Consider the following 22,672-nt stretch of genomic DNA (forward strand, 5'->3'; position numbering starts at 1 on the left):
AGGATAACAAGTCTGAGAGTGTTATATGTACTCAAGCAGTAGAATTGAGCAAGTAAGGAAATGGATGGAGGACGGTGACAGCCAAGTTTCTCACTGTTGGAGTGGGAGGTGACATATAAACAAGGAAAAACGCTAGAATAATCCATATGGAAATCCATTAGAGTTAAGAGACATCAGTATGAACTTATGTTTAGCTTAGTATAGATACAGATGGTTACATATAGAAATATTTATAGACACGTGTGTATATATATATGGCGTAGTATACACACATGTATTTCCTTGCTCTGGCAACTGAGAGGGCAGAAAATAAATGACACCCCCGTGGCAACAAACACAACTAGTGCCAATATGTGGGTGTCTAATACAATTCTCCAATAAAAGGAACCAGGGCCTCTTTCAGAAACAGATGATTCCAGGAGTGGGGCAGGAAATAAATAAGATGATCCTGAAGCATCTTATAGTGTCAGAAAGTAAGGAAATGCTTAAAAAAAAAAATACTACTGAATTAAAAATGTAAGAGGGGCACCTGAGTGGTGTAATGGGTGAAGCAACTGACTCTTGGTTTCGGCTCAGATGGTAATCTCAGGGTCAAGGGATCCAGCCATTGTAGGGCTCTGTGCTCAGCACTGAGTCTGCTTGAGATTCTCTCTCTGTTCTCCCTCTGCTACTCCCCCTGCTTGTATGCTGGCTGTCGTGCTCTCTCTCTCTCCCTCTCAAATAAATAAATAAATCTTTAAAAAATGAACGACAAAACAAGTTTGCTTGAAAAAAAACAAATTCTCTAAATATTCAGGACTTTGCTAACTGGTTTTCAAACACCTTTAAACTTCCTGGCCACTTAGAGAACTCCAAATTGGGGGCACCTGGCTGGCTTAGTTGGTAGAACAGATGACCCTTTATCTTGGGGCTGCAAGTTCAGGCCCCACATTGGGTGTAGAGATTACTGAAAAATACAATATTTAAAGAACTCCAAATTGTGGGGTGCCTAGGTGGCTCAGCTAGATCTGCCTTTGGTTCAGGTCATGATCCTGGAGTCCTGGGATCAAGCCCCGTATCTGGCTCCCTGCTCAGCAGGGAGTCTGCTTCACCCTCTGCCCCTCATCTTGCTCATGCTCTCTCTCTCTCACTCTCAAATAAATAAATAAAATCTTAAAAAAGAACCCAAATTATAGTTGTATTGGGTGCACTGTTGTCTTTTATCTAAAAGTTGGATGATACGAAATTTCTTTTAGAGGAACTTGACTCTACAATTTCGGCCAATGAATGTATATTGCATTTGAAACCCAGAAAGTCATATCCAGTTTAATTAGCATTTCCAATCACTTATGAAACATTTTATGTTTATGGCTATTCCTTGTAAGAATTTGTTTAAATTCATTTCGATCCTTATTTCGTCTTTTAGCAAACTGACTAGTAACAATACCAAGGTTATGGTTTCCTGTTTTATCTTCTGCACACTTAAATATAGTCATTATGTTTTATTTTTTAATTTGTTTTTACAACCTTACTGTACCTTACAGCTGATTTTATGTATGTATTTAAATCTTCAGATAAAAATAAAAATTTATATACTCAATTAAAAAAAAAAGGGACACGGCCCATCACTTGTCACCACTGCTAAAATCAGAATGAGGAAAACACTCTCCCTTGAGAATAAGGAATTTAAGTTAGCTATAAAGAAATTTCTTCATCATAAAAGCTTTAAACCACTAGAAAAAGTTACCTCAAACTGTGGGATTTCCTCTTGTTACATATGGATCCAAGAGGAATATACCTGAAGATCCTTATTAGCAAAATATACAACAGTATTGAAAGAAAAGCTTTTGACATAAGAGTAGGTTCAAGACTTTCTTTCTTCCCAATCATTCTGTACAAGGAATAAATGTAGAGAAAAGCAAACATACTAAATACTTTTCCAACAGGATGGGTATTACACATTATGTGTTTTGCATAATAATGTTGAAAAGAAAAGCCTTAATACCCAGCAAACATTACTAACCTTAACACTGCAACTTAAGCTATGGCTCATGGCACCAAGATGCACATGTGACCCAACACACAATGGTGGCCATACTTGTGGCCAATCCCATCTCTTCCAGGGCCCCCCAGAGGTTATCACATATTCCTCACCCTCTTTCCCTAGCTGTCATCTGTTCCGAATCTTGAATTTACATGTAAGACAATCTCTTCCAGCAGACACATATCAATTTCAACTCTCACTTCCTTCTCTTTCATATACTGCCCTATTACAGCAGAAAAAAAATCTGACTTTGCTCCATTTATGAGTCACAAGGTAAACTTGATCATGATAAGCTGTGAAGAGTACAAATGACGCACTTACATCCAGGCAAAACGACTGTGATGAGCTTTAAGGTAAATGTGTGTGTACAAATCAATGCTGTCAAGCTCTCCAGTTCATAAAGTGGGCCAGAAGCCCTTGCCATGTCTCCCTGGGAGCATCTCATTTGCCCCCTGGGTAAGCTGATCTATCCTGACAGCCTTTCCCTCAACCAGTCCTCAAGAAAAGAAGCTCTATGAGAGCCTGAATTATTGTCTGTTTTCTTTACATTTGTAACTCCAGAACTTAGGAATATGCCTGGCACTCAGCAACAACTCACTAAATCCTTGTTGCATTAATTAACCAGAACATTCTCTCACGTCTGGTCTTTAAACATTTGCATCTTTGGCAATTCCCCACCACTATCTTTATGACCAGTTACGATTTCTTTTTTTTTTTTTTTTTTTTACGATTTCTTCCCATGTCCAGGTTCAATAATTACAACAGCTTCATTATGGAATGAATGGAAAAATCTACGACAAGCACCCACCAAGTGTGAGGCAGCGGTAGTGTCATCAAGAAAAACTCTCTGTCCTCCTGACTAGAATAGGATTCTGGTCTACAGATAAACGAAGTGCTGGCATACTTCCCATACTGTGGTTTAAAAACATATGGTCCCACATTCATTCATTCAGTATCTACAACAAACAGTATCAACCAAATGCCAAACTCACTGCACCAGGCATTCAAACTTAGTCAACCACGCTGGCAGAAAGAGAAATAGCCTAGCTCCAGAACAGACAGACACATACCTGCTAGAAAACACTCCCAGGTTTTAGAAAGTAGCATAAACATCAAATCACTCTAAAGGGCCAGGAAAACCAAAATCCTCCTTAAAATACAATAGGACACATTTATATCACAGATCTTGGGCAGTTGCGGGATTTAAGAACAAAGGGTGACAAATGTTTTGCTCTGTGTACATTGCTTGGATCCCAAGTTTTAGCTTAGTACTTGAAATATCAAGCAATGTTTAAGAAGGATTGCTATAATAGGTGATAAACTAGTTTAGAAGATGCATTCGATCACTGTGGCCATCCAAACAGCCCAGCCTCCATGAGGTATGGGAACAGAACACAGGCAAACAGTCTCCTATCTTGGCAATTAGGTTCAACTTCCCAGATCAAGGTTAACGTCGTGGCTAACAAATGCCACAGTGGCAAATGGCACTCACATAAATTTAATTCCTTTTCCCAGATCTTACCAGTACTTTAGTAGAGGGGCCAACTAGCAGTCATATACTCAAGAGGAAGAAAAGGCACAAGCATAGGGAACAAACTAGAAAGGGACTCTCCAAATCACACACTGAGTAACTGGTCTCTTTTTGAAAACAGAGGTAACTATGATACTATAATTATTTTTCAAATCATTTTCTCATCGCTTTTGGTATCTTTAAACCTCAGTGAAAACGTGAAGCTTGGACCTACATGAACAAACTGCAATTCACATCAGAACTCTATTAGGAGAAGGAAAGTTGGTAAAGGACTGTTGGACGCAGGGAAACAAATCTCCTCAAAACAAAGCAAAGTTTCTGTCCTTCTTTAGAAGAATGGTTTAGGGGAAACAGAGGAAGTACCCCAGGATTTCAGACATACGAAGGATGCTCTTGTAACTAATTTCACTGGAGCTTGCATATCCAGTCCTATCGGATGACAAGAACTCCTGTCATTCTGTTTGATTATGTATAATATCATGTGAAATCTGAATTTGATTTGTATTCTTTTTAAAGACTTTATTTATTTGAGAGAAAGAGAGAGAGAGCACACAAGCAGGGGGAGGGGCAAAGGGAGAGGGAGAAGCAGACTCCCCGCTGAGCAGGGAGCCTGGGGGCTCTGATCCCAGGACCCTGAGTTCATGACCTGAGCCAAAGGCAGATGCTTATCCGACTGAGCCACCCAAGCACCCCTTAAATTTGATTTTTAAAATACCCAATGAATGAAATGGTTTGAGGTACCCAAGATATATCCACGGCATTGTTTCTGCGTGGGGCTTTTTCTAAAGCTATTATTCAACAACTGTCCTCTGAACTGCTGATAAACAAGTTCTTAAATTGGCAAGGGCTCTCTGGGTCCTCTCCTCCTCAGACACTGGCACTGCTCTCAACATGCTCACAAGTTTCAGTAGGAAAGAGTGCCGGGAAAGGAGTAATTAGAACAATGAGAGGGGTTTCCAACACCGCAGGAAGGGGTAAACTTTTGGAAAGCAAGGAGGAGACAGGATGGTAGATGCACTTGAACCCAGCCAACAACACACTCTAGATGTTTTCTGTGATCATCTGCATGTATTGGTTTTATACTGCAAATGCAATCTGACTTCCCACGGAGATGCATTCTCATTCTACAGAGCTAAGAACTCTTCCTAAATACCTCGGCCACTATTTTTTAAAATAATATTCCCCAAGTTCCCCTCCCCACAAGAAAAGAAAGACCAAAGTTTCCTTATCTAGTGAATAACTATAAATCGCCTCAACTGGGGTAACAAGGGAGGAGTGGAATGGGGGCTCTATTCTTACAGAAGAGACACATTAATTTAAAATCCACCTAAAAGTCATCACTGAATTAGATCGAATTGGGTGGCATGGGTTTTTGTTGTGGACTCAATAATGCAAAGACGCTTTCCAAGAGCCCATCTAATACAGCGTGGTGGGAAAGAGGCTTTGAAGACACAATAACATTCTTCCAGCTTTCAAGCTAGAGGCTAAAAGCACGAGCCATTCCCTTTTTCTGACTTGAGACACATTCCTCACCCAGTTCAAAGGCCTGAGAATCTACAAGCCTGTACACTGTCTGAAGGTTGTCCCTTGTAGAAACTTGTGAAGGACCAAAGGCTCAAGCTGCAAAATATTTTTAAAGACCTAGTTTTAGGAATGTAACCTTTTTTTACTGGAATGTAGTTTCCACTACCTAACTCTCCTCACCTCCAAACGTGTGCGTGTGCAAGCACACACACACATACACACACACACATACCACACACAGGACAAGCTTAGGCAAAAAGGGAAAGCTTTCATTATAATCCCAATGACTTCCAGGGTATCCTACCAATGGAAGTAAAATATTTTCAGAAGTAAAGTCATTACCCATTCTTTAGAAAAACATGTAATATTTATATTCCTTAATCTAACCAGAGGGAATGGGATCAGTTTTGAAAGGAAGGTATTGTTAACTGTGGTTCAAAGAGTGCGCTGGAATTGGGAAGGAGCAGAAAGGGCAAGCCAAGGAGGAGCTGGGGGGTGGGTGGGAGCTGTCAAGATCAGGATATAAATATGCTACTCAACCGACCCCTCAACTCCCCTCCTACTCCCAATATGACGTAGGTTACCCAGTGTCCCAATTTTGTTTTGTTCTGTAACCTCAGGAACATTAAGGCATTAGAGGTTCTGGTGTAAGAAAAATGTAAATACTGCCTGGTAAGAGATCTGGGACAAGGTTCAAGAAAGCACTGCCGTGGCGTTGAGTGGGGTACTGCCAACCAGCTGCATTTGCTGCCCAAGAACCAGCAGCTCTGCGTTTCCAGAGCCTGTGTCTTATCTGTGCTCAGGTGGGAACACCTCTTTCAAGCCTTTGATTCCATTTCACCCGTGGCTCCCCAGCGCTCCCCACTAACAGCCTCATTCTCTGAGCAAGCTCTGCTCTGCTTCAGCTTGCTGGGTATGGAGGAAAGGGCACTCTTGGTGAAGGGATGGAGGGAGGGGGGTGCCAAGATGCCTGATGTCCTGTGGCCCTGGGTTCCTTTCTAGCACCACATTTCATCTCCAGGTCTGTGTGAGCTGCCTGAGGACTTGTTGGCAGTGTAGCCCTTTTGGCCTAGGGCAGATAGCATAAATATTTTCACCAACCACCAATGGCCTGAAAAATATAGATGAGAGTCTCTGGTAAGAAATCTTAGGAGTCATTTTTCCTGTTTTTCTTAAAGATGAACTTCCAGCTTTCACTCATTCTAAGAGAGGCATACCTCCAGAGGGAATCAAACTCCTAAAGAAAGATTTGAATCTATACCTGGCCTAATGAACATGTGATATAAAAATTTTTCCTATCCCTTCACAAACCTAAATGATAGAGCCACACTACTTGCTATTTCCTCCAATCATTTCCTGTCCCCACATTTAAAGCAGTTCCCATTATTCCACTTATAACACCCTGCCTTTCTTCCTCCCCATATCACATTTTGCAGGAATGCAATTCATTGTTTACTTCTTTGTTCTCTGCCTCCTAAGAGCACTGGAAAGACAGGGGCACACCTATTTCGGTCCCCAGGGCCTGGCTTAGAGTTTGAACTCAACAGAAGTTTATTGAGACAATATAAGCTTTCATGGTTTTCAAGGAAAAATTAAAAGGAAAAAAGTGATACCACCAATACAAAAGGAAATCATTGATATTGCACCCAAAGCTAGGAATATTCATTACAAACATTTAAGAAGAACTTTATTCTAAATGGTCAACATGCAACTGATAAATGGTCAGTGGTGGTATAAACAGCTGCGTTTACAAATACGCTTATACAACGTATAAATCCGAAACAACTGCTTCTCCCATCAATCAAACAGTAGTATCTATTTTTCTGTCCCTTGAAACTGGGCATGTCTTTGTGACTTGCTCTGGACAACGGGATCATAGCAAATGTGATGTAAGCAGAAGCTTGAAAAGTACTTGTGCATGCCTATCCCCCCTACCCCGCCACCTCACTGCTGCTGGTTGCTCACCCAAATACTATGTGAAGTATAGGGAACAAACTAGAAAGGGACTCTCCAAATCACACACGGAGTAACTGGCCTCTTTTTTACTAACCCAGCCTGGTCTGGCTCAATCAGCAGCAAGCACCAACTGACAGCTAGCATCATCCACCAAAAGAGTGAGGGAAACCTTTCTAAAGCAACCGGTCCTCAGCCAACCATCCACTTGTCCGCACGAGTTTATCCAGGTGAGACAGGAACTGCCCCACTGAACGCAGCCTAAATCTCCAAACCTCAGAAATGTGATCTAACAAACGACTGATGTTTTAAGGCCCTCGGTTTGGGGGTGGTTTGTTACAGATCAGAGCTAGATGCTGCATCCACCTAAGAAACTAGCTTGATGCATATATTTTAAATTCTTTAACAGCTTTCTTAAAAGTTTCTGCATGTTGCTGAGTTTTGTTCCTCACTCCAGATGATCTGAAAGAAAATGGATGTTACTCTTTTAGCATATTCTTCTTGACAAGGCACCAAGAATTATAAAAAAAATATTGATAATTGTGATTTAAATGTCATCTGCTATCATATTCCATAACCACCCCATCCTATTCACACTGTGCTTGGACCACCATCAGCAGGAACATCAGGGCATCAGTTATAAATGTTTTTAAGCATTAGATTCAAAGTAGAGATTATCTCAGTCATACCTACTATAATATACATTTCCTTAGGAGATGGAACAGATTCTCTAAATTCCACTTATTTCCCCCAAAGTTATTAATACTCTGAGTGAGAGGAAATCACTAAACAATTTATAATATTATTTACATGCAATTATTATGTCTAAAGTAACCTGCTCCCAGAATTTGAAATGGTTTTGCCAATCTTTCTGCTTATTCCAATAGAAAGTTTTAATTCTTCTGAACACTCAAAAATATAAGACCTTGGTGACTAGAACGTCTTCAAAAGGCTCCCTAACCTTTATAGTTAATCCTGCCACACTATATTAAGAACTAGTTATTCACGTGGAGGGGCAGGGAAGTGCTGGCATGCAACCACAGAAGGAACAGAGGAGAAAACGGAGTAATAAAGACTCACACTTAGATGCCTTTCCCTTCATAATCAATTTGCACGAATGCTTCAAAATTAGAAAAGCAGATCATTTCCTAACTAATGCTTCCCTCCCCTATCACTGGGTTATACTAAATGATGCTTTTTTTTTTATAACCTGAAGAGTCACAAGAAGGCATGGAAAGTAAAGAGTACTCTTCTCTTTCCTTTTAGCAAAAAAAAGCAGTGAGTCTACTGTAAGAGGTACATTGTCTGCTGTGTTCCTTCAGTGCAAAACGTGGGGATCTGAGCTTCTTCCACGGAAGACTTTAAGCAGTTGGGCGTTTAACCAACTCTCTATTACTAAGCTTCAAAATTTATGAGCAGTTCATCTCTGGAAACATAAATAAAATCCAGCATGGATGGTGGCCTATGAGAAGAGAAGCTGGGGAACAAGAGTGGGAGAAAATCTTATTTTTCACTTAATACTTTTAAAATAAAATCTTATTTTGAGGATGCCTGGGTGGCTCAGTGGTTGAGCATCTGCCTTAAGCTCAGTCCTGATCCCTGGGGTGGAGTCCCCCATTGGGCTCCCCACAAGGGAGCCTGCTTCTCCCTCTGTCTATGTCTCTGTGTCGTTCATGAATACATAAACTCTTTAAAAATAAATAAATAAATTTTAAAAATCTTATTTTTCACTTTATACCTTTAAAAAAAATTAGACTACTTGAAACTTCTGGCATGTGCATGAATTGCCCACACCAAAAAATTAAAGAAAAAAAAATAGTGTGAATAGACCCAGCAAGCTATCATAAAACTAGGCAGTCTTTAAAAAACTGCCTTTTTAGGTGGCTGTAAGAAACTGCTTTAAGCTTAAAAACAAATATGACTGCACATCATCAAAGCAGAGAGAGTGCAAGTGAGCACACTTAAGAAATAGCAATGACAAAATCTCAAAGGAGGTTATACTTCCAGCCAGAAGCAAGCACAGGAACCAGAGGTCAGGGGGTTAAAGCCTTTCACTGCTAAAAATAAAAAACCACCCACCCAAAGGGGAAAAAAGTTCCCGAATGATAGAGCTTCTAGGATAGAAAGACTATAATTTCCTTTGCAGCCCCCCCTTTACCCCACACTTCCTACTCATGAACTCCTGTTCATTTAACACCTGGACCCCTCTCCCGGTGGCTTTGCTTGGACAAAAGGGCCAAAGATATCTTTTTCTTGCTTCTTGCTAACAATATGTTTGCCAGCTGAGCATCCAAAAAAAGGGCCCCTCTTCCAAAGAGTTTCAACAGCCTTATAAACTATTTAAGTAAGCTGGTGTTATTGCCAGCCAGGAAGCCGGGGTTAGAATGATTAAGCAAAGCATAATACTTTGAGGTAGATGAGCACTTTCACCCAGTAAGTACATGAAAACTGCTGACTTTTATGGATTGCGTATCCTGATTCTGGATTTTTTTCCCCCCAGATAAGTGGTGCCATAAGAAATTTGGTAATTACTTGGATGAACTCCCTTCACTAAGTTTTTCCCTCCTCCATTTCTGTGTATCCACTCCCATTCTCTTACAACAAAATCTATGTTATTGGAATATGATAGGTGTTCAATGTTTATCGAAGAGGGAAAGAGACCAATAAGCAGCTGAGGTCTGGGGCCTAGCTGGCCAAGGGCAGACCACTTATGTTGAGGGTGGGAGGCAGGTGGCCTCTGATCTTGTACCAGAGAAACTAACGTTCTGATTATTCCCACAATCTCTAAAATCCAAGGGTAAGTATGATTATTTCTGGTATTCTAGGGAGCCCTTCAAATAATTTTAAAATAAACAGAACATGATCATTAGAGGATAACAGATGAGTAACAGTTGAAGGCAGAGTAATTACTGAATATTTCGAAGACCTTAAACTGCTTTATTTTTATAAATGTCTTTTCTTTAATTTTTACCTGTTTCACATGGATTGTAACCTTCGTAAAAGTAAGAATCATGACTTTCTGTGCAAAATAGAATTTGTTTGCCACGTTATATATGTTCAAAGAAAAAAAGGGAGAATGTTTCTTTAATCATTTCAACAAACATAACACAACTATCAATTTCTCAAGATTAAGTGATACTGTTCAGCAACATGACCTAAATATGTCAGGGCAGATCAGAGAACTTGCATCAAAGTATTTTTTGGTCAACAGAAAACAAGGGGGGAAAAGTTTATGAACTTGGGTTTACTGGCATCTTCCTTAGCCCAACCAATTAGTATCCAATGCATGTGGGTTTGGTTCAAACAGGACTGGGGTAGATGGCAGAAAGTGACACGGTGTGGGGAGCAAAGGAACAAACACGGAAGAGCAAAGGGAAAACAGTGAATACTTACTTAGTAAAACATTCCTCAACAAAACATTCAGGGTGGGGGTTATAAAACCACAAAATTTCCACTCTGCTTGAAGTAAATAGGATGATCCAATTAAAATTATAGCCTGACCTACACGTTCAATTCTACTGCCATCATGAATGAAAATGCAGAAAGGGGCTTGAAAAAGAAAAGCAGCCTTTTCAATATAAACACATCATTTTTAAAAGCTCTATTATTCAAAGCTAAGTGGCTCATTGAGGAAGCACAAATAACATTTATCTAACCAATTTTATTTTACCAAATAGATTATAGCAGAGCCTGTAGCAAGAATATTATATAGAGGGAAAATGTTCCTTTCCCCATAGATGACAGTACCTTATACTCATCTAATCCATCTTCTCCTTTTTTTTCTGGGAGTCAGGAATGGGGGGGAGGTTACCATTTCCACGATGTAAGACAAGAACAGAAGTAGACATTTCCTGACCATGATTTAAAACAAGTTTTACAAGAACTTTTTTGCAACGATTTCGTATTAGTCAGAAATTTGCATACTATTATACCACGTAAATATTAGAACATAATTCTGGTAAACTAAAACTCAAAAGTGCTTACAACTTCTAAACGTGTTTTAATAACATTTTTAAAAGTGCTTTTTGGAGTTTGCTGCATAGCTATGGACTCACAAGGCAAGGAATAATCAATAATAAATCAAGAATATAATTGTAAATGTGGTAAAGAAAGTAACAGCATCTTTAGTGTAAAACTGACTCCAAACTGAACTCATGAGACACTATTTTCCTTGAATACAATTTCCAGTAACTCTGTACCATGAAGAAATCATTGAGAAAATAACTTTTTAAAAAAAAACAAAACCTTACAATCGTGTTCTAGTATCTTAAAATCACCAACCCACCAGAATAAAAGGAACCATTTATATACTATACAGCTAAGAGATATATATGGTTGTAGCAGGATTGGAAAAGAGTCAAGTGAATGAAGTTCTGAATGAAAGAGTCAATAGACTATTCTAATGATTTATGCAATCCACACAGAGGTACCCAAAGGGTCAGAACTTCTGAATACACTGGCAACTTGACAGCCAAGATAATACTAGGTCAGCAAAGCAGCGTACAGCTCAACTAACGAATCAAAAATCCTAAAACACATAAAGGCCAGACAACAGTCATGCTGTGGGCAAGAGAAATAATGAGCTCTTCCCCACACCCGACAGAGAAAACTGAAACCAACAAAAAATTATGGAAGACTTCCTATAGTCCTCAGTTGGCCTCTCAGATTTCCATTCTATTCATTCAAGTGGATGTACCTCACTGAAGGAAGGATTCTGAGGGTACGAACAAGAAACATTATCCATAAAAAGACCACCTGGCCAAGGGCTGATTTCCAATAGAACAAACAGAATAATGTCATAGACATGGAGTGGTTAAAGTTTGATCTGTATGGGAGGGTGGGATGCTTCCAAGAGTTGACCTTAGGAGGCAAGGCACTAGCAGTTGACTTGCATTCCACACACATTTGATGTTTTAAAAAGGAAGGAGGGGGAGGAGCCCAGTTCAGTCTAGAGAAGGTTCCAAAAATTTAGACTTATGCAGTCTGGAGGGTTGGTCTTAAGGTCTGTTAAAATCTGCTCCCCTCCAAACCACCAAGGTTAAAATAAGTCCTGAATCAAAAGAGTGATCCAAAAGTTAGAATAGGACAAAAAAGAACATTCTAAAGCACTTCATTATGAGCCCATCAACAGCTTCTTCAGAAAGAATCCTCATTACAACTGACCCATTAAAGAATATCAGTCATTCTCTCCAAAATATTCCTATGTTTAGTGCTGCAAAGGAGGTCAGAATAATTTAGAACAAAGCTCTCAAGTTACTGATGAGGAAATAGGTTCAGAGAAATTAAGGGACTTGCCCAAGGTCACTTAGCTAGTGAAGGGCACAAGCTGTGTTACAACTCAAGATCTCTGGCTCCCAGGAGCTGCTGTTTCCATTGCATCATTTCAGATAGCATAAAGCCATTTTCCAGGAGTTTTGATAAACCAAAAAAAAAAGGGGGGGGGGGGGACAAAACAATAAACCAAACTGCAGGAAGCAGGGAAGCCATGAACTTTTAAATTCCAAGTCCCTTACTGCGGTAGGCAATATTATAGATAGTATTTATTTGGGGATCAATCAGAGAAAAGACAGTATGTGGAATTATTATCGGTTTAGTTTTGAACATAAAACAACGGCAGGGATTAAGATTATTAGATGCTCCAAATTTTCACTAACAACAGAGAGAAATTCTCTGCCTCAGCTCAGAAGCAGCATGAAGGCATAGCATTCACACCAGGGCAGTCCTTCTTCCTGATATTTATCCCTCAGGAAAAAATGCTGCCTTTGGGGCTTATGATTCAGTGATGCATGAGGCATACTGGCTGGTGAGAAAGACTTCTTAGAGAGGGGAGGGGGAACACTTCCATGAATTCCTCTCTTATTTTCCTTTATTTTAGGACGGAAAATGGGAACAAACTTTCCATCCCACATAATGTCGGTGACGTGAGGGCCACAACACAAATCTAGCAAGCTTTCAGAAAGTTAGCCCAGCCTGCCCCGATGAGCTTTCACTTGGGCTGTCACTGGTCAAAAACACAAATCCGATTCTGAGAGCTTAAGCAGCGTTTCCTCCACCCTCAATACCAAACCCTACCCAGGCCCTTGCGATGAATCTCTAGATTCTCATGATTTGCAAGCTATATCCGGCGTTTTCATCTCACTGTGAGCTCCCCAGGGCCTAGAAGGGTCAGTTTTTGTTGATCTTATCTGGCTCCACGCTTTGCAAACTGCAGCCGCTCGATATATAGTGTTGACCCTAAAACAATTTCCAGCCAAATGAGTTTTTCCTGAATGATCCCCAAACAGTGCCAGCCACAGCGCTTGTGTTTCCTTCTCCGGTTTTTTTTTTCTTTTCTTTTCTTTTCTTTCTTTCCTCCTCCTCCTCCTTCCCATTAGTAAATGTTAGGATCTTGAGCCAACCCCATCAATCCTACAACCACGTGCTCGAGGGTTTGCAGACAGGAAGATGAAGGAACGCGGCGTCGTAGTAAACCGTAGTAAAGAGAGGAGGGAAACAAAATGGGGCATGTCACATGGTCGTGGCCTGGATTTTTCTCAATTAAAAATAAGAGGAAGTGTGTGTTTCCGGCCTCTGTCAGTGGGCTGGTTGGACTTTCTCATTCTTGGGATTCTGCGCTGCGATGCACGAAGGAGGCTGAGCGCAGAACATCCTCTGGGAGGGGGGCGGGAGGGGGCGCGCATCTGGCTCAGTTCCGCGGGCTCTCGAGGGACGAGGTGGAGGGGGGAGTGGGGGGGCTGCTGCCCCCGACGCCCAGCCCGGGGAAGGGGGGGCTCCGGGGCCCCGGGACCCCGCCCCGGCTCGAGGCCCCCGCCCCCCGCGCCCGCCGCAGAGAGGCAGATGCTCGCGCTGATTGGCTCTGGCGGGAGCCAATCAGGGCCCTCCGCCCCGCCCACCCGGAGCCAGGCCCGCAGCGAGGGGCCCGGGCTCTGCAGGCTCCGCGGACCACGCGGCGGGGCGGGGCGGGGCAGGGGGGGCCCCCCCGGCAGCCCGGCGCCCCCCGGGCGAGCGGAGGTGGGCGGGGTGGGAGGCTCGGGTGGGAGGCTCGGGAGGGCGGCCTCAGCCCTGCCGCAGAGTCCCCAACCCCCGGCCGCAGGGGCTTGCAGGAGGGAGGGGAGCCAAGTGCCAAATAAATAGGGAGGAATGCAGGAAGCGGAGGTGACCCGGGAAACGGGGAAGTGCCAGCGCTGAGACCGTACGCGCCAGACAAAAAAGGCCACACAGGGAGGGGAAGGGAAGGAGGGAGGAGGAGGAGGGAGACACGGGAGGTAGTCCTGGAGGTACGGAATCCTTGAAATCACAACAGGGAAACGGAGTGAAAGGAAGAGAAATGCCCACCCACCCCCCTTTGGGGGAAGGGAGGGGGGCCTAACAAAATGACCCCCCCCTCCAAAAAAAGGGGGGGGGACTTAAAAGGGGCGCCCTGGGTCTGCGCCTTTGCCAAAGCTCTATGTGCCCGAGCTGCAGTTTGAAAACTGAAAAACAAATTTAAGGTAAAAGGTGGTTAAAGATAAGCGGGCTGCTGTGTCCTTTTCTGCCCTCTTTCTTGGGCTCTCGGGCCACTCTGCAGAGAGTAGGCCACAAGGACGGTGAAATTCCGAAATGGAGAAAAAGAGGGAAGAAAAAAAAAAAAGACAACGCCAGAAACATGAACTAGGAGGTGTGAAACAAAGGGAAGGGGAGACGGGATGCTGGAAAAAACAAGACCTCGCAGTCAGAACTAAGTTAGAAGAGGTTGAGAAAAATTGCTGCCTGGACCTGAGGTCAACCAGAAGGACAACCACCAGTCCTGAGCACCTGGGCTGCCCCATAAATGTCCTCTTTGAACTGACGGTGAAAAAATATCAGACAAGCCTCAATGTTTCAAATGAGGGGCTGGGAGAGAGCGCACACCCCCTACAGCACCTCATTTCCTTTCCTGCACCTGAGCAATGGGCAAGAGGCAAAGATAGGAATTGGGTGAAGACTATAGGGAAGGGATGTTTTCACAGCCAAAATACTCTCCTGGGAAAAGTCATTTGCCAAGGCAGGTCGGATTTTTTGTTTCAGATGATAATCGAGGATCAGATCACATCTTTAAATTCAACAGGGCAAAGGCAAGCGAGCAGAATTCAGGATTAAGTGTGCCAAGTAGCATTTGGTGCCTCACTTAAAACACACCCGCGCGCACCTCTCATCTCTCCATTTACATCTTACAAAATACACACTGTAGAATTTTTCTGGCAGGGTGCTGTCAAAGCATGGTGTATTGCTTCTCCAAGATTATTAGAGAGATGATTATGCCAGAGTATTACACTCTCCCTAAGAAAGCTAAGAATAGAAGATCATTTTGCTTTGGTTTGTTTGTTTTTAATGTATCCTCCCTATAAAGAGGATCTTCTTTTAAAGCCCCTTTATAAGACAAAAACTATTTGGTCATCAATTTCTTTTAGAGCAAATATTATTTCTTCTACTCTATATAGAAAGAAACCTGTTCAAACTAAGAAAACAGGTGAGGACAATTTATTGTTTCCTAGCCTCTTCTTTCATCTCCTCTAAAACAAAGATTCTGGTTCTCCTGGGCTTTTTCCTTCAAGTCCTTATTACTTTATAAATGCAATAAATGCTTTGCAACGTAAATGGTTAAAGTAGTGGAGGGATTCACACTCCCAAAAACACTTCTTTTATCATCTAAAAATAACCAAAGTTTTTAACTGTCGATGTTGATAAATACAATGAAACCTCTCTCCTAGTGAATCACAAAAATAAACGTTGAATGCTAAACTAAATAATGCTTTGTGTAAGATATCATACCACCTAAAATCGTAGTCTGAATGTTTGTGTACCTGTATCTTGTTCTAGAAAACAGCAAATGATATGGGTCAAATATCAGAAACCTAGAATCTAGGAGACTGAGATCACATAAGAAGCAAATACCTACCCATAGGAACCCAATGCACAAATTCTTATGCATGGGCACGTATTATGAAGAATAATGCTTTTAAAAGCTCATTCTATGAAGCGTATATCAAAAAGACTATCACAAGTTCATCAGTTTGTCAGAATAAAGTGTTTTCAAATGGCTGGAAACTTCTGCATTGCCAACTCATCACATTATTTGCAAACTATCCTCCTCTCTTCTTCCCACAATTATGACCACCAGAAAATAGGCTCAACAGAATGAAGGACAGGCAAATTTCCTATTACAAATGTTTTTCATTTTCAATAGAGCCTCAGCCACAGAAGTAAAGCCAACTTTCAACATTTACTGAGGTGTCTCCTCCTGCACTTAAAGGCAAACAATGAATTCTCTAAGGATGGAAGAGTACTCCTAAGCCTTTCCATTAAATGCAAAACCAAACCAAACCCCTGCATTTCCCTACCTTAACACTCCCTTTTCAACGTAAAAATGTTAAGTAATTTTACAGAAGACATACAGTAGCCCCCAAATGATCTGTGTGATGTCTGCCTGCAGGCCTTTGCAAGAACAGACAACTGCAAGGCAGACACGCTGGGATGAATTTCCATAACTCTTAACTAATAATGGGTCCCAGACACATGCAGACTTTACTGCATGCCCTGTGCAAAAAAGCAGCCATCATGCCTGTGAGGTGGTGGGTCGTAAGTGAATAATAATTCACAAATCCTCGTTCAGGAACAAAAACAGAATGTCACCCATAGTTACTTTCAACAGAGACATAAACAGACAGGTATTTCTCCCTAAACATGTAAGCCTAAACAAGCTCTTACTCCTGAATCTTTTTAGGGCAGCAGGAATAAAAAATTGATGTTTCCACTGCTATTTATGTTGCCTTGGTATTGTGAAATCACAGAATTAAAGTACACAGAGCAACTTGATAAGATCACCCTTTAAGAGCTCCAAGAAACTATCTGAAAGGAAGGGTTTGGTTTAGCCCCTGTGCTAACAAATGTTTTTGTAGAACTGTTCTTTCTAGGGACTGACCTAAATATATAGTTCAAAGAAAACTTCAGTAAAGACAACAAGGTTCTTCTATATGAACTTGACAAGCCTCGGAGCCGGTATGGGATAGAGATTCTGAAAACACTCCAACAGGGACTTCACTTGGGAACCTCCAATGGAAGGCCTCGTGGGCCGCTGCTCCCACAGGTTCATAGGACTGTCAGCCAAGTGTCACGGTGGGGTGAGCACCCTGGGCGCCCTCCCCTCCCCCACCCCGTGAAAGCACCCCCTAAGGGCCCAGGCAAAGAGGAAGAGGATTCCAGCACAAGGTGAAAAGCAGTTTTGTCTTCTGACTTTGTCACCATGACACGCACCTGCTGTGATGTCCAGTTGAGCTACTGGAGGTCCTCTGGCTGCTTCTGGAAACTGATGCTGGCATAGGCGCTTAGATCCTCGCTGGAGCGGCTGGTTGAACTGCTCTCACTGCTGCCCAGAGGCTGATGAGGGGCCGGGGGCGGGGGCGGCTGCGGTTGAGGGGGGCGCTCCTGAGAGCACTGTTTGAAGTCCTTGACCAAATCCAGGTCTATGTAGTTAAGCCCATTCTCCAAACCCCCGGCGGCCCCAGCGTGCGGGGCCGGCTCCTTGGGGGCTCCCCCGAGCTCCCCAGGCCTCAGCCACACGTTCTCAAAGGAAGCCGAACTGTGGCGTTTCATATCCTCCGCGCTGCTGCCGCCACCGCTGCCCCCCAGGGCCGCCCCCCCGCCGAAGGGCACTGCGTTGCCCGCCCGGGTGGCACTGGGCGTGGAGGAGAAGGTCTCAGAGCTATGCCGCCTCCGGCACCCCTGCGGGTCGGCGCGGATCACTTTGGCACTCTGGTTGCGGTTGGGGCTGAGGTTCACCCGGGTGAAGGCGCTCATGCCCCCGGGTCCCTGCGGGCCCCCCAGCAGGGAGGAGCGGGCCACCAGCTCCCCCGCTTTTGGAGGCGCCGTGGGGGAAGCCGAGGCTGCCGAGGCCGAGGAGGGGGCGGCCGCTGTGGCCCCCGGCAGGCTGGCCTCCTCCACGACAATGCCTGTCCGCATGTCAGCGTAGCTGATGGGGGCCACTGGCGAGGTGTCCACGTAGCCCTGGCCGGGACAGCCCACCTGCATGGTCATGTAGTCGCCCCGGCTGCTGGGCACTGCCCGGGTGGGCCTGCACACGCTAGCGGCCCCGGGGGGCGCGGGGCCCACCCTGCCGGGCTGGACCCCAGCACCCTCCTGCCAGGCTGCCCTCCGGCCAGGCCCCAGGTCCATGTTCATGTACTCCTCGGTGCCAGTCTCTTCCTCGCGGGGAGCTGGCTGGAGCTGGGGTGGGCACCTGACAGAAGGCGAGCTGCGGGCAGCCACCGGCCCCGATAAGTAGCCCGGCTGATCGCTCCCGAACTCAATATTCACATATTCCCCGGGGCTCTTGGGCTCCGGAGGGTGCAGCAGGGGCGGCGGGTGCTGCTGCTCTCGAACCCGAGGTAAGGTGCTGGCCTTGGGGTCCCCCAGGGACAGCCTCGTGGGCCGAGCCAGGCGGCTGTTGGTCTGCGCGGCCGTGTCCACCTTCCGAGGCAGGTGAGGCTGCAGGACCTGATGGTGGATATGCGGGAGGCCGGGATCCGGCCTGACCCCACAGTATCCCCCTGGGCCCAGGCTGTCGCTGCTGGTGGAGGAGGAGGAATCTTCCGCCGTCGCGGCGTAGAGAAGACGACCCGAGCTGGAGGAGAGGCGGAGGTGCTGGTGCCGGGCGCTCTCCTCCAGCTCCCCAGGGCGCTGGGTGTGCTTAAAGGACCTTGGCAATGAGTAGTAGGAGAGAACTGGCTTGTGCTGGGGGTCCTCTGGGCCGTAGTAGCCGTCGGAGGGGCTGCTGGTGTTGGAGTCCCCCACCGGCGACATGTTCATGTAGTCGCCGGTACAAGACAGGAGCTTGCCACTCCCGCTCTCCACGGGGAGTTTGGGGTGCGGCAGGGCGTGAGGGTGGTGGCCCCCTACCCCGTTTGTCCACAGCTTGCCATAGCTGCTCCCAGAAGGGGCGGCGCTGCCGCTGCTGCTGCTGCCGGGCCCACCTCCAATGTCAGGAGAGCAGCTGCCGCTTGGGGACATCATCATGTAGCCATTGGGGTCCACCCTCTGGGGATGGCGTCTAATGGGGTTGATGATCTGCTGCGGCGCGGACACGCTCTTGGGGCTCATGGGCATATAGTCCCCACTGCCCTTCCGGCTGCTGGGCACCGGTGCCACTCCCGGGGACATGGGCATGTAGCCATCATCCGTGTGGAGGGCGGCGGCGTCCGGCCGGTGGTGGCCCCCACGCCTGTCCAGAGGGTGCATTTCCAGACCCTCCTCGGGGTAGGAGTGGGTGGGCACGAAGGCAGAGTGCCGGTAGCCAGGCAGTCGGCCTCCACTGCCACCTCCTGGCGGGTAGGCAGGCATCATCTCCGTGTACTCCTCAATGGAAGCCACAGAAGACTGGGACGGGGTCTTCTGGTGGGAAATGGTAGGGGATGTGCCCGCGGAGTGAGTCCGCTTTCGGAACCGGTTATCCAGGTCGGCCGCAGCGGCCGCTTCATCCGCAGCCAGGGCCGGGCTGGTGCCCAAGCCAGCCCCCGGGATGTAGCGGTGGCCATTGCCACCCCGAGGCAAAATGTAGTGACCGTTGGGGGCGGTGAGGGTGGAGGACCCTTTGCCTCCCATGCAGATGTAGTTGCTCAGCTCCTCCTCGCCGCGGGCCGGGGGGGTGTGGCCCAGGGAATCCGGGGTGACACTGCGGAAGGAACTTCGGAAATCGCAGGGACTCGAGCCGTACTCGTCAGAGGAGATGAAACCACCGTCGCTGGGGGAACCCGACACAGAGGCACTAGAGCGCCGGGGGAAGAGGCAGTCCGAGGTGGAGCCGTGGCCACTGGTGCTGCTGGACGACAGGCTGACCGGGCTGGTGGCGGAAGGCGAGCAGCGAGAGGAAGGCATGGGGATGGAGCGGCTGTGGTTGAGCGGGGGGTGCAGCCGGGAGCTGCCGCGATGCCGGTGCGCGTGGGTCCTGGTGGTGCTCGGGCTCACGGGGCTGCCGTCCACCGAGGCCGGGCGGGACATGGTGCCCTCGCCGTCGCTGGACGCGCGCACACGGAAGGAGCCCTGCTTCCCGCCCACCATGCTGGCCGGAGAGGTGGCGGTGATGCTCTCGGTGCGCGAGCGGCGCGTCAGCCCCACCTGGCTGGGAGGGGGGTTGTTGAGGTGGTGCCGGCGCAGGGGGACGCTGATGGGGTTGGAGCAGTTGGAGGAGGACTGGCTCTTACTCCGAGGGCGGAACTCGTCGCTCATGGCCCGCATGGCCTCCAGGATGGTCTCGTGCATGTTCTGGGCCACCACGGAGTCATCCACCTGCATCCAGAACTCGCCGGGTCCCGTCACTGCGGAACGGCCCACTTCGATGAAGAAGAAGTTCTCCGAGTGGCCGCAACGTCGGATGTTCATCAGCTGCAGCACCACGGCCGCCGCCTCGGAGTTCAGCTTCACGAAGCTGATGGTCTTGCTGGTCAGGCAGAGGCGGTAGATGCCAATCAGGTTCTTTGTCTGCCCCAGGCCCTTGGGTTTCAGGATCACCTGCCAGACCTCCTTGAACGCAGGTCCCGGGGGCACGTCCCCGTAGCTCAAGTCCTCGCCGGCCTCCCCGAGGCCCGAGCTGCCGCTGCAGCTGCCCCCGCCGCCTCCCGCCCCGGGGGCCGAGGCGCCGTCGTGGTGGCCCTTGGCCCGGTTGTGCAGCTGCAGGAGGGCCTGGTACCAGCTGTCCTGCTCGGCCTCGCTGTCCGCCGCGATGGCAAAGTGCTCGTCCCGGGTGTAAAGGGCCACCAGGTGCTTGTTCTTGGAGTCCGCCCGCTTGTTGATGTTGAAGCAGCTCTCGAGGGGGATCGAGCGTTTGGGGGCGCTCGACTTGTGCCGCCACTTCTTCTCGTTCTCGTAGTACTCGAGGCGCGCCGGGCCCCCCGCCTCGCTGGCCGCCCGCAGCACGAAGAAGCGCTTGTGCATGCTCTTGGGTTTGCGCAGGTAGCCCACCTTGCGCACGTCCGAGAAGCCGTCGGTCTCCGGAGGGCTCGCCATGCTGCCGCCGCCACCGCCGCCGCCGCCGAGCAGAGGGAGGCGCCGAAAAACAACCGGGTGGGGGGCGGAGGCTCCGCGCCGCGGCCCCGCACATGCAAACAGGGCTGCAGGCGGCCGAGCCCCGGACTCCGAAAGCCACGCCGCCCCCCTGCGCCGGGGAGGGGCGGCCGGAGGGGGACGCAGCTGCCGCGCCGCGGAGACGGCCTGGGCCGGACTTTACGGGCGCTTCGTGCGCTGAGGGGGAGGCAGCGCGTCCGGCGTGAGTGCGGCCCCGATCCTCCGAGAGCCCAGGCTCCGCGCAGCCGCCGCGGCCGGGAAGGGACGAAGATGCATCTCTCGCCGCCCGGGCTGGAGTGTGGCGCAGGCGGGCGGCGGCGGCGGCGGCGGCGGCGGCCGGGGGTCCCCGCGTTGCCCCTCCAGGCGCGCGCGCCTTCCCTCCTGAGTTCCCCTCTGGAAGTAGCGATTCCCGAGGCAAATTAAATATCCTTGGGCAGGGGGAGGCGAGCTGCCAAGTCCCAACGTTGCACGGGGCTCTCCCTCCTCCTCCTCCTCCTCCTCCTTCGCCTCCTCCTCCGCCTCCTCCCACCCCCCCAGCCGCCCCGCCGCCACCAGCCGCCCAAATACCAGCTCAGTCGCAGAGACCGCGGCGCTGCGGCTGTTGCTGCTGCTGCTGCTGCTGCTGCCGCCGCCGCCCGCGGACCGCTCCGCTGCAGCCCCCGTTCGGGCCCATCTCGGCGGGCGGAGAAAGTGCCTTTTCCACGCAAAACGCCACTAGGCAGCCGAGGGAGCTGGGGACGCGCCGGAGGGGCAGGCTCATCCCTGCCCCTCGCTCCAGTCGGCAGGGGAGGAGGGGAGGGGACGAGGGCGGGAGGCAAAGGGGGAGGTTTGGGAAGGAGTCGGGGAAGAAGCCTCTTCCCCGGGAGGCGCTGCCTCTGCAGTTACTTCTCCCCTCCTCCTCCTCCTCCTCCTCCTCCTCCTCGGAGAGTTGCCGAGAGCCCCAACCAAAACAAGCGGCGGCGTCTGGCTCTGCGCGCCGGCCCCCGCCGACCGCGCCGCCGTCTCACTCGGAGGAGAACAACACGTGACGGAGCCTCCGCGCCCCGCAGCCCGGCCGCCGCCGCCGCCGCCGCCGCCGGGAGGCTCCCGCCCGGGTCTCTACATTCCCGGCCGAGCCCGCCCCGCGCCCGCCCCTCTCCGCCCCCCGGCCGTGCCGCAGCGGCGCCCGAGCTGGGCCCCGGAGCAGCGCTCGGGCAGCGCCCCTGCGCGGCCACCCGCCCCGGCGCGGAGCCGTCCTCCCCGCGCGCCACCCAGGGCGCCCCCGGCCCGCAGGAATCCCCGCCGCGGGTGCGGGCGGGTGTGTTTGGGTGGCTACCCGAAAGCACGAGGGGAGTCTGGGAAAACGGCGGCGGCGGGGCGGGGGCGGGGGCGGGGGCGAGCCGGGAAGACGCAGGAGTGAGGGTGGGGGGCGGCGGGGGGGCACTGCGGCTGCGGAGCCCTGAGTGGGAGGGCCCAGGGAGGAGGGGGCGCGCGAGCCGGGCTAGCTCTTACCTAACAGGTAAGCTCGACCCCTCCAGAAGGAGGTTTCTAGTCGAGCCTTTTTCTCCCGGAAAATAGGAAGGCGAGAT

The 22,672-nt window shown here is 48.5% G+C and overlaps 1 protein-coding gene across 1 annotated transcript in view; it reads right to left on the bottom strand.

The window, feature by feature from the left end:
• The window catches only part of IRS1 (insulin receptor substrate 1), a 59,992-nt gene extending 38,811 nt beyond the window's left edge, over positions 1-21,181 (bottom strand). The window contains exon 1 of the mRNA XM_038573977.1: positions 17,304-21,181. Within this exon, the coding sequence (XP_038429905.1) occupies positions 17,325-21,047 (3,723 nt within the window). The 5' untranslated portion in view covers positions 21,048-21,181 and the 3' untranslated portion in view covers positions 17,304-17,324. The remainder of the gene's footprint in view (positions 1-17,303) is intronic.
• Between the last annotated feature and the right edge of the window lie 1,491 nt (positions 21,182-22,672).

Source organism: Canis lupus, chromosome 25 (genome assembly GCF_011100685.1).
Source record: "Canis lupus familiaris isolate Mischka breed German Shepherd chromosome 25, alternate assembly UU_Cfam_GSD_1.0, whole genome shotgun sequence".
Taxonomy (NCBI): domain Eukaryota; kingdom Metazoa; phylum Chordata; class Mammalia; order Carnivora; family Canidae; genus Canis; species Canis lupus.